This window comes from Poeciliopsis prolifica, unplaced genomic scaffold (genome assembly GCF_027474105.1).
Source record: "Poeciliopsis prolifica strain line A6 unplaced genomic scaffold, Auburn_PproV2 SCAFFOLD026, whole genome shotgun sequence".
Taxonomy (NCBI): Eukaryota; Metazoa; Chordata; class Actinopteri; order Cyprinodontiformes; family Poeciliidae; genus Poeciliopsis; species Poeciliopsis prolifica.
The window spans coordinates 4751631-4763356 of NW_026562401.1; the positions used below are offsets into that span (position 1 = coordinate 4751631).

At 38.1% G+C, this 11726-nt stretch overlaps 2 protein-coding genes across 3 annotated transcripts; both read right to left on the reverse strand.

The window, feature by feature from the left end:
• Window positions 1-25: 25 nt before the first annotated feature.
• mboat7 (membrane bound O-acyltransferase domain containing 7) lies at window positions 26-8614 on the reverse strand. Of its 2 annotated transcripts, none has more exons than XM_055047502.1 (9): window positions 8526-8614; window positions 6772-6851; window positions 6414-6543; window positions 4918-5044; window positions 4644-4800; window positions 4065-4260; window positions 3382-3534; window positions 2629-2805; window positions 26-1804 (listed from the first exon to the last, which is right to left on the reverse strand). In XM_055047502.1, exons 1-9 carry the CDS (start codon window positions 8555-8557, stop codon window positions 1402-1404), a joined length of 1455 nt encoding a protein of 484 aa, XP_054903477.1. In that variant the 5' UTR covers window positions 8558-8614; the 3' UTR covers window positions 26-1401. The 2 variants fall into 2 exon arrangements, with proteins under 2 accessions (XP_054903477.1, XP_054903478.1); XM_055047503.1 differs by having other exon boundaries at window positions 8468-8608.
• Window positions 8615-9023: 409 nt separating this feature from the next.
• Window positions 9024-11480, reverse strand: rps9 (ribosomal protein S9). Its single transcript, XM_055047523.1, has 5 exons — window positions 11393-11480; window positions 10462-10573; window positions 10258-10380; window positions 9899-10085; window positions 9024-9283 (listed from the first exon to the last, which is right to left on the reverse strand). Exons 2-5 carry the CDS (start codon window positions 10556-10558, stop codon window positions 9106-9108), a joined length of 585 nt encoding a protein of 194 aa, XP_054903498.1. The 5' UTR covers window positions 10559-10573; window positions 11393-11480; the 3' UTR covers window positions 9024-9105.
• Window positions 11481-11726: the final 246 nt, after the last annotated feature.

The following is an 11726-nucleotide window of genomic DNA, read 5'->3' on the forward strand; positions in this document are numbered from 1 at the left end:
ATTTATAAAGATAAAAGAGACAAACTGGACACAAAATGACAAACTTTATATATAATTCTGTTTCCAAGCAAGAAGAATGGTTCAAAACACAAACACAAAAGAGGAAAAATAGATACCCAGGGGTTAGGTTTCTTATAGACCCAAAGTGTAACAACCATCAGTATGAAAACAAACTGTCACTGTGTGGGTTTTAAAAACTATTTGCATTTCAAATGACCCTCCTTCCAAACAGAGCAGAACAGATTCGACAACCTGCGGTACAAAAACACAAATGTACGACAAAAAACAGTTTAGGTCAAGCATGAATGAAATATATATATAAAAAATTGTAAATATATTAAATGCATTTAGGGCTTTTCTATAACTTATGGTTAGAATTTATTTGGACTTATTCATATTAAAGATGGTAAATTGGGGAAAAAGGTGTACACTTTGGTTTATTATTTTTTTCAAATCACAGTAATGCTCCCATTGGAAAATAAACCTTTTTTAAAAACATTGTAATATATATTCACCTTAAAAAAAAGAAATAAAAACATTATCTTGATTTTGTTGGTGTTGCTAGGCCACACAGTGTTAATATATACAATACTGGCAGCATAATGGAACAACAAGAAGACTGGCAACCTTTTAAAAGTTTAGTCCCGACCCTGAATGGTGCGTAGCGGCAGTGCAGATATTTTGGCAGTAAATGGACGTTAGCAGTGTTTCACATGGGACGCCACAGTGGAAACAACACGGCTGCAGAGGAGACTGGATATGTTCAACATTTCATCTGAAGTCCTAACAAGGAGGAAAATGAAGGAATAAAGATCCAACTAGACCAACTTTTTGAGTTCACAGGCTCCAAGAAGAAGTTAAAGAGCAGTAATGTTCAAATTTAACATTAGCATTTTCTATTAAAATGCTTAATGCATTTTTCATAGAAAAACTTCTTGTAAATTCCTTACGTTAGCATGAACAAGTTTGAATTAAACATTAAGTCAGCTGATTTGCCTCAAGATTTACATTTAAGAATATGTCCAATAACAATATTTAATACTTCTTGATATATTCCTAGCATTTGTCTGTTTGTGATTTTTTTTCACATTTTCATTCAGCAGTTCCTAAAACCCAAAGTTATACATCAATACTTCCGGTCTTGATGTATAACTTCCTACATTCAACAAAAATAAAAGCAACATTCACTCTCCCAGCTCCTCTCCCATGATTCACTGACACAAGTGAATCTACATAAACAAAGACAGCTTTAGTAATTATTTTTAACGGAGTTTCATGAATGACACTCAACTGCATTTTTAATAAAATTGACTTTTCTAAGAAGAAATCGTCTTGGACCGATGTCATGTTGGTAGAAACATGACTAAAAAGGCGAAAGCCAGTCCTTTTCTGTTCCTCCATTCATTCTGATTTCAGTCCAGTTTTCATGTTTTCAGTCTTTTCCTCATTTATTCGCTCCTTCTCCTCTCTCTCCCCATCTCTCCTCCCCCCCTTCAAGACCTTGCCCACTATTATGCAGCCGACAGCAATGACATGCATGGTGAAGTAGATGGACATCCAGTAGTTGACGGTGTCGGTCGCCTTCAGCAGCACGAAGCCCATGCACATGTAGTCATAGGCCCTCATTTTCAGGAACCAGTGGATCCAGTCGAAGACGTTCTGTCCGGTGGGACCCAGTTTGGATCTGACGGCAGACTCCATGGCAGACTCTGCTGCGATGCACAGCGGGATGGTGAGGAAGGAGAGGTAGTAACCTGCGTGTAATCCGTGCCAGTAGGCACTGATGAACATGGTCCATCCAGCTCTGAGGAGCACAGAGACAACAGAGAAGAACTGAAGTCCAAATGAGGTTTTATGTCCTATTACTCACCATAATCTAGAAATATTGTTCTTCGTTAGACTTTCTTATATTTTTGTGAGTAAAATCGTAATTTTGCACAGACAAACTTTACACTAAGAGCCAGAATTAGCAATGAATAGGATGTTTTTCATTGATGTGTTTCACAACCACATAGTGACATTTTATAGCACAATGAAGTAACCATGCTACCTTCAGTTGTTTTAAAAATGCTACAAATCCAAAGAAAACTGACTGCATAACTTTAACGCCTTGAAATTGGGTTTCTGTCTCCTTAAGAAGCTTTTGTCCTTTCTGACACGGCACCTTAAGGATGTCATCACATCGCTCCCCTTTTAAAAAACAATGTTTTTACCAGGGTTCCAATGAGAAGCAGCTCATATGACGAGCTCACTGATACACAGTTCTACCAGTTGTTTGCTAATTGCTGCTGGCTAGTCTGAAGGAGCAGAGTGGGGGAATGGTTTGGGAGGGATGCTCTGTGAGGCTGAGCTGTGACTTGAAGGCGGAGCTAGGTCCAACCAGGTATTTTGTACAGCTGAATGGTTGCCATGAAGATTAAATCATTTGTCAAACATGCATGAAAAAAAATAAAAGCAACACTCTAGGTTTGTGTTTGATGAGGAATAACATTTTAACATGATATCAAGCTCAAAAAAGTAAATTTGACAGAATACTGCTCCTTTAAACATTTGTTTTTAATTAGTTTGCACATGCCACACAGTTTCAGGGTTGAAAATCTGCTGTTGCACAGCAGGAGTAAATCCTACCTGAGTGCGTAGGACTTGAAGGGGGCGTTGGGGTAGATGTAGTGGTGCAGCCACCACTGCACCGTCATGTTCCAGTAACGCATCCCGTGTCGGACCTTCACACAGAAGTCCGAGTTGTAGCAATCAATGTTCTGGATGGTTTTGAAGTCGTATTTCTCTTCAGTGCTGGGATCAGGGCTGTTCACAAAGCGAGGAAAAATAAATGTATTTTCTAATGATAAAGTATTATACAGTTAATTTGAGAAGTACTGATATCAATTTCAAATAAACTTTTTCATACTATTTTATGTTACAACCACAAACTTGACAGTATTTTATCTTTATTTTATGACTGATCAACACAAAATGTATACAATTATAGATCAGATTAATGTGAGGTACATTTCTATTCAGCCTCCTTCAGTAAAACTACTTTTTAAGACATTTCTTCACTAGCTTTCCACATCTGGAGAATATAATATTCGCCAATTTTTCTTAGTGAAATAGCTTAAACACAGACTAGTTGGATGAGAAGCAGCTGAAGACATTATTTGTCTTTCCGCAAAGTCTTAAATATGTTTAGAGGTTTAAAATACGTTTCATTTTATTATTTTTCTATAATTAGTTCCACCTGTCTTCCCATAATATCTAACCAGCTTAATGACAGTTCAACTTTGGTCTAATCTGACCAGACTTTGGTCTAATCTGACCAGATTCTTGCTTTCCCACTTCTGCGAAATGATTTGTAACAAACTTCGATGGTGAGGTAAAGACCTGTAGTTGACGGTGGGTCCTCCTCCAGGTTTTGAAAGAGCTTTCTCAGGATAGCAGCCAAGACCTGCGCTGATGCAGCCTGCCTCAGCGCCACACCACGCCGAATAGAAACGCATCCTGAACACAAAAAATACTGCGACCATGTAGAACAGCCTGGTGACACAGAGGAAGAAGAAAAGACAGTCATTCAGCTGACACAAAGAAAATCATTTCTCATCTGATCAGATTTTCCTCCTGTAGAAACAGCAGACAGACTCTCCCTTTGTTTCCATAATGTACAAATATCTAAATACAGGATTATTCAAATTCAGAAGTTTTCTGTAGATCCCAGAGGGAAATTAAATGTCGTCATACTCATATTTATTCAAATTATTCAAAGGGTTATTCTAGATAGTAGTTCTCAGAAAATATTTCCTGCAGCAGTCTCTATTGCAACAAATTTGAAGAAGCCTCTGACTAAAGATACAGCCTCTTGACTGGATGGTTAGGGCTGTACATAATTTTCCTGATTTTATAAAGAATCCCTCTTTATTGATCCTAATTTATTTGTAGAAATGTAATTAGGACTTTGTTTATTTTCAACTTATCAATTTACATGTTCAATTTCACCCGTGAGTTCTATTATTACAATGATAAAACAAAAGATAAATTGTGGACTGTGAAGTCATAGTAGTAAAATTTACCTGAAGAAAATGTTTTGGTCCAGGAACTCGTCTGTGCGGACGTAAGAAAGTGGAAAGTAGTAGTTGACGGTCACAAACAGAACCCCGAAAACTGGGACCATCTTCAAGCGTTGTAGACAAGGCTCCCAACTGGGCAGAGCCAGCGGGTTCGGCTGCTTCAGCCAGTCCATGTATGTTTGGAACCGGAAGAACGGGCCTTTTGGGAGTCGGGGTAACCAGAGAAAGGAGAAACCACAGCGGTGAGAGGGATCAATAAAACAAGCAATAAGGATGACGCAAAAGACAACGTTGGAAAACAAGGTGGTGCAAAAGAAGGGCGAAAGAGGGGCGGGAAAGCAAAGACAGCAGAAATACATGTATGAAAACTACAAGCACAGAGAAATAATATCAAATAATATGGACTCACAATGTTGGACAAGTGGCAGGAAGTGAGACAAAGAGAGACATTTGTTATAAATCATGCAAGAGAGAATTAACGTCGATTGACACATCAGCGCATGTGAAAGTTTAGGATTTTGCTGCTAAATATCAAAACAGACATAAGCAAGTTTATTTAGAGAAGACTAAATGTTGACTTACCAGTCATTATACCGACATAACAGTAACTATAGGACAGAATGTCGTAGAGCGAAGGTTCTTGAGACAGACCACCAATGACTGGAGACTGAGCAAAGGTGCTCACATCTCTCTTCTTCTCTACATGGAAGCTGTGCACCTCATTGGCAAGACTGACCATCTGAGAGAAAAACAAACATCAAAAGTAAAACAAACATACGAAATATCAAGAAACAGGACGCGTTTTTGGTATACAAACAGACGATGTTACTGTGTGTGTGTTTGTGGGTTTTTCTACCTTAAGTGTGAGGAGTAGCTGGACGGCGTTGGCAAACGGTGTTGGCTCGGGAAGATCAAACCAGGTGACCAGACGGAAAAAGAGCAGGTAGAGAAACGTCCAGGTGAGACTCAGTGCTGGGGCATGCCTGATGAGCAAAGGCAGGTGTTATGAGTCCACAAAATCTACACTCACTTAATTCATGATGGTAATTATACCAATCAAGCGTAACGTTACGGTCATGGACACTTGCAGGTCATGAACCGACGACTGAACAAATTGTCTTCAAAGTTGACGCTTTGGAAACAGGAAAAACGGCTAAATGTAAAAATTTGAGCAGGTTTGACGGCAGACTTGCTGTAATGGCTTGCAACTCAGACAGAGTACGTCCAAAGCTTTAGCTCTTGTGGTGTGTTCCCCACCAGCAGTGGTCAGGATCCAATCAAATGGGCAAGTGAGATAAAACAGATCAAACAGCTTCTGCCTTTCCACATGGGGAGCAAAGGTTGGCCCAGGTGCAAGATCCAAGAGATGATGAAAAGCTAATACTGGTTCTGACAGAATACAATTCATTGCAGTCCTATCAGTGTGTTCATATATCCACCACTGAAAGAACCAAGAATGGGGATGTAATCTTCAGAACCAAACCATGAAGCGATGGAAGAAGGTGGCCTGGCCTGATTTTCTTTTACATCTTGTGGATGGCAAGGTGTGTGCATCTTTTAACTGGAGAACACATGAGATCATGATGCATTATGGGAAGAAGGAAGAGGCAGTGTGATGCTGCAGGTCCTGCTGTCCATGTGGACCTATCTGAGTATCGCAGAGCAGGTTCACCTTTTAATTGAGTCAAGACTCCCTGATGGCTGTGACCTCTTTCAGCAGTTTAATGCTGCCAGCTACAGAAAAAAAATAGGTCACACAATGCTTTGAGGAACAAAACTGTGAGCTTGATTTTCAAGCTTTGGTTCTGTATGCCAAAGATCAATATCTAATCAGGCATTTGTAGGATGAACAGGACAAGCCTCGTTTGTCTTAAAGGATCTCCTGCCCAGATCCTTTTTTGAGACACCAAAACAAAACAGGTGGAGGTTTCTGCAGCAAACAGAGGGCTAGCAGGCTTTCAGGCAGGTGGTCTTAATGTTCTGATCAGTGTATTTTAAGAGTAATGCAAAACTTAACAACCATGCATCTTTCAGCTGAACACCACGTTTACGTTACTTTTTATAATGTGTAGCCAAAAGTTAGAGGACGTCAACAAGTAAACTGGTTTCCCAGTGAGATGAACCACAGGAGGATTATTATATGAAATAAAGAAACAATCCAGGCAATGTTTTCTAAAAAGTAAAAGTTATGTTCTGGTAAACATTTATTGCTGGCCAGTTTCAGATACACATCACCCTGCCTTTGGGTTTGGAGCATTTTTACTCTGTTAGAAATAACATCTCACTGACCACTCTGAGCTGCAGACTTACATCTACTTGCATTTTAAAAATGCAAAGAGGGTAATCACTCACCGCCAGCTGCTCTTGATGATAATCCATGTTCCTATCACTGTCACCAGGGAATGCAGAGTGTGGATGTGACACAAAACGATGGTGATGGACAAACCAAGAAAGAGAGACGCCACCTGCTTCACCGACGAACCTGAAGCAAGAGAAAAACAGAGTTTTATTGGTGAAAAAAGATTTTTTTCCCCCCCTTCAAAGATATAAAAGTTCTGAGTATTCAGATCTACATCTACAAGCGGCAGCAATTAATCTAGAATTTGGAAAAATTTTCAGTCTAAAAATGACATCAGGAAATTAATGCAACACAACAACTGTGAAATTTGGCTTTGACAATGAAACCTAAATAGCTATGCAAAATACTCACTGAGATAGCGAAAGAGGAACCCAACAGGGATGGAGGCAGCAAGGACGCCCAAATATACCAGCTCATCGGGAGACATGGTTCTGCAGACAGGAAACACGGATCAGTGTGTTAAATTCACATACAACATGTCTAACACCATACCAATGCAATATGACTTTAATTCTAATATATCTCATGATTAAATATACAAACGGAAGTATTCTAAGATGGAAAGTGTTTTTAACAAATCCACCTTATATAAGACAACCATATATTATGGTTTTCTTAGATTTTTGTCTTTTTCCAAAGTAACAGAAGAGATTTGCTCTTAAAGCATTAATTATAGACTCACTTTCAGCATAGTAGCTAGAGTGGATAATAACATAGATCTAAACAATAAGTGAGCGCAGACAAGTTATGCCAAGCTGTAAGAGAAAAATCATCTTTCATTTTAGGATTTATATAATGGATTTTGATCTTTAATTAAAACATATATTTCAGTTTTTGCACATTGGAGATAAGTAGGAGGTTTTCTCCATCTGCGATGGAATGAAGTGAGATATTTCTAAGATGGTTAAGCAGATTTCGAGCTTTACTTTTGTACCTGTACTTGATCACAACAAAGAAAAATGTAATTTGTCCTTTATTAAACACATGACTACTGCAAAAATTGGTAAAAAAAAAAAAAAAAAAAAAAAAAAAAAAAGAAAAAGCAATTGTACAAAAACAGAGCTGAGAGATACCTCAGGAAACAGTAAGACCAATAGTATAATAAGCCAAATGATTTTTTTTCTAAATTCAAGCAGACTGAACTTTGAATCAAGTGTTTTTGTGTATTCTAAGATAATAATATGGTTTCTTTAGCTACTTGTCACTAGGGAAATTAGACAGCGATTTGCTAAACAATGCATATGTTGGAACAACTATGAGATTATTTAATTTTAGTTCACTGTTATAAATCAAGCTTCCTATTTGATGTCTGAACCCTAAAGAATCATCTTACTATTTAGATGAGACATGGTAAAAGAGATATAAAAAAAAAGCTCTTATCTGTCTTAAGTGGCATCTCAAATTAGGGATTGTATACTTGAATACCTTCTAAATAGAGCAGAATGACAATATTGTTTTGAGCAATACTTCTACAATCGCAACAGAATAACTGGACACAGTATTTGGTAGGATATTATGTTTAAATGTCTTCCATTCACATTCTACAAATCATTATGTTTAATGTTTAAGAGACTCTGCTCTGTTTCAGGTGAGGCATGTTGTCAGCTTCAGAATGTGCTCAGACGTGTTGGTTTTCCCACTGTTGTGGCAACAGATAGCAAGAGCACTCACGTATTTCGCCACATATGTCCACAAATGAAGCTAAAACTTCCCCAATTAAGGACATTTCCGATTACAAACACGGAACCACAATATTCACCACTGAATGCCATTTTTAATAACCGTTAATGGCTACAGGCAGATAAAAAGCCAAAAACGCTGCTTGCAACAAGCTACTATAAGGTTAAAATAAAAGCATACATTATATTTTAGGTTTTAAATAAAAAAAATAAATAAAAATTAATGCCTAGTTTATTTGAAACGCACTTCTTTTTTCACAGAAAGCAGTGAAAGCTGTCTAACGTTTAGCAGTCAAGCGTAAAATAAGTGCTTTTTAAACGGCTATAAATGCTGCCGACGATCAGAATTGCAGAATTTATGTACTTACACTCATAAAAAGCAGAGTACACCAAAATATAAAGACCTCTGTCTCCAGTTTAACCTACACGTTCCATAAAGTCTGTCCGTCGTCGCTCATTCACACCTAACTGGTGGAAGAGTTCACCTCCGGGTTTGTCGTTGTACATCCAGCGTGATGACGTCATGACGCAAGAGGATCGTACCATTCTGCTTACGCAAGTCTGGACTGTACCAAACAACCACATACGCTGAAAAACGAGGTTGATTCCATTTAAATTAGTTCATGGTTGAACCAATTTTAATCAAGTGAATATATTAAGCTGTCTAATTAAACTTAAAATATGATATATAATACAAATATAAAATGTAGTATAAACTTAATTAATTTCCTAGTCACCAAAATTAAGTTTAATTTTGATCAACTTTCACTTAACTCAATGTAGCTACAGTAGCTTCCCCTAGGTAACCATTTATCTCCCTTGACTTTATTAATATTTAAATTATAAAAATTTAAATATTAATAGTCAAATCACCTTAAACTTTTAAATAAAAATAAATGAATAAAATCACATAATGCAGTGCAGTTCTTTGGTCAAACCAAATATTTTTTATTAGGAATTTAACAGAACAGGGAGTCAGCAAAACACTTCCTGGAATAAATCCTTTTTAATCTTCTTCCTCATCATCAGCTCCTCCGGCTCCACCCTGACCCTTCTTGGCGTTCTTTCTCTTGACGCGGCCGGGGCGTCCTCCGCCGTACGGGGACCTCAGAGAGAAGTCAATGTGCTTCTGGCTGTCCAGGCGAACCACAAAAGAGGGGATGTTCACTACCTGCTTGCGCACACTGCCAACACAGACATAAAATGGAGGTCAGAGAACTTGGATAAAAAGATCAACTTTCACATGCTCTGATTTCCAGTCTTTCATTACCATCACCATCAGGTTTTGTAAGTGCCACAATCTCAAATTTGTTCAGTATTTTTTTTTTAAAGATTCAGCTATTCTGTTTAACTTTTATCTGAAGTTTATGACTAACAATTTATACCACTGTGAATATAAACCAGGCTTCATTGACGAGGAATTCTTGACACCACAGAAAATCTGCTCGTAAATCTTAAATCATGAGCCCGAGTGTTGGGTAGCTCACAACTCAAGGTGCAGTGAGTACCACAATTGCCCGAGGTGCAATCCCCCCTACCTTACCTGACAGCCACAATGTCACTGTGGCACAGTCTGAGCCAACAGACGGCAGGATTGGCTCTGGGCAATGTCTACTGACAAGGTATACGGCTTTGATACCGAAGTGACCTTGTTGAAATGTTTAAGAGATCTCAACGCAGAGTGTTACAGGTTGGTGGTCCTCTGATGGAAGAGGAAGCAGCAAGTTTCTCATGAGTCCCTAAGCAGATTTTTAGACCCTCGTTTTTCCTTGAATTCTTCCAGAGGTCTGAAAACTCACCGGATGTGCCTCTGGCGGATCAGGACACGAGCGTGGTGGATACTTTTGGCAAGTCCGAGCTTGAAGACTTGAGTCTGGAGCCTCCTCTCCAAGAAATCCTCAACCTTCAGACCCAGGATGTAATCGAGCTTCATCTTACCCTCGTCCAGCACACCAATCCTCACCAGACGCCTGAGCAAAGCATTACCTGGAAAACACAAAAAGCGTGAATTTTAATAGGAACACGGTTATATGCCTGAGTTTCATACAGGAACAATGATGGCCTCATTGACGAGGAATTCGTGACACCACAGTGAAGTCTGAAATTTTATAATTAAATCATCGGCCAACTTCAACTATGTTCAAGTTTTCCCTTATACCTTCAAACAGACGTTTGGGGTCCTTCTCGTCCAGAGTGAGCAGCTCTCTGGCAGCTTTACGGATCTTAGCCAGGGTAAACTTGACCCTCCACACCTCACGCTTGTTTCTCAGACCATACTCGCCTGGAAAGAAAGATGGTAGTTCAAGTAAACTGAATAAAGAAAGAAAAAAGGTTGTTGCAATGCAACGAAATCAAAGCATACCAATGAGTTTTAACTCCTGGTCGAGACGGGACTTCTCGAAGGGACGGCGAGGGGTGACGTATGTCTTACGACAAACCCAACTTCTGGCAACGGGCATGGTGGCTTATTGAGCCTACAACATGAAAATGACTTTAATTTTATGTGAATAAGCTGATGTGTGACAACATTTAGTACTAAATATAAACACATCCAACATAACGTTACATTAAAAAAAAGAGCTGGTTGGTAATAGAGATAATTAAAGGGATTTATGGGGAAAAAATGGCAGAACATCAGCAGTGCATGTTAAACACAACAAGCAAGTGCTCTTAATGTTAATCAATACTTTTCAACACTTCTCAGCAAAAATGTATTTGACACAAAAACAAACTGTAAAACACATTTCCAAAGATAAATTTCATTTTAATTTTTTTTTTTGGATTTGGTAAATCAAGTTCTGCTGTACCCATCCAAACGATCACATCATTCAAATTGCAACGAAAACAATGAAATATAGATTCTTTAACTAAATGGGTTTCTGGCATCAAGTAATTTAAAGAAAATTTTGTAAGAATTACAGTTTCACAACTTATTTTCTGGTTTTAGCCTCAAAGCTAAAGACATGTTAGCTTTCCTTATGTTCAGTAGAATAAAACTAATTGTGCGATAAAATATAACAATTGTAGAATTCTAAATATTCAAAACAATGTTGGTTTTGACTGGAAATAAAATGAAAATGTTGTCCATCCAAACTACCAGGCCTTAGCCGCATCGCACCACGTTGTTTGACGAGCTAGCATTAGCTTCCACAATATAGCTAAATTCGCTAAACATCAAATGTCGGAATTTAAGATATTTATTTTGAATATCTGTACTACGTATCAGCGACTGAGCATATCGTAGTTTGAAATCAAAACTTAGTGCCTGTTAAGCATGAAGTAGTGGGCCGTACCTGCTTCGCTCAGGCTCGCTTGGAAAAGAGGAAGAGAAGCAGAGTTGATGCTGTTTTATACGGCGGACAGAACACTACATGTCCCATCATGCCTCTCACCCTTAAAAGAGAAGATAACTTGATTTTGTACTGCCCTCTATTGGTCAAATAGAGATATTTTTAAACAGATCAAACTTTTTTATGTATCTTAGAATTCTGTCGTTTCTTTTGTCATTTTTATTTTTCCAATCATTCTTCCATGATAAAACTGAACCACAACTAAATTACTAAATCATGAAAGTTTGTTTTTGTTTTCATGTAACTAACTTTATCTCAAATTAAACTATGTCAATTT

Coding starts and splice junctions, on each gene's coding strand:
- rps9 (XM_055047523.1), bottom strand. CDS start 10,558: ATGCCCGTTGCCAGAAGTTGGGTTTGTCGTAAGACATACGTCACCCCT. Junction 10,086..10,257: donor CCCCAAACGTCTGTTTGAAG/GTATAAGGGAAA, acceptor TGTGTTTTCCAG/GTAATGCTTTGCTCAGGCGT. Junction 9,284..9,898: donor ATCCGCCAGAGGCACATCCG/GTGAGTTTTCAG, acceptor CTGTGTTGGCAG/TGTGCGCAAGCAGGTAGTGA.
- mboat7 (XM_055047502.1), bottom strand. CDS start 8,557: ATGAGCGACGACGGACAGACTTTATGGAACGT. Junction 6,852..8,525: donor GGACAGACTTTATGGAACGT/GTAGGTTAAACT, acceptor TCCTGTCTGCAG/AACCATGTCTCCCGATGAGC. Junction 1,805..2,628: donor TTCAAGTCCTACGCACTCAG/GTAGGATTTACT, acceptor TGTGCTCCTCAG/AGCTGGATGGACCATGTTCA.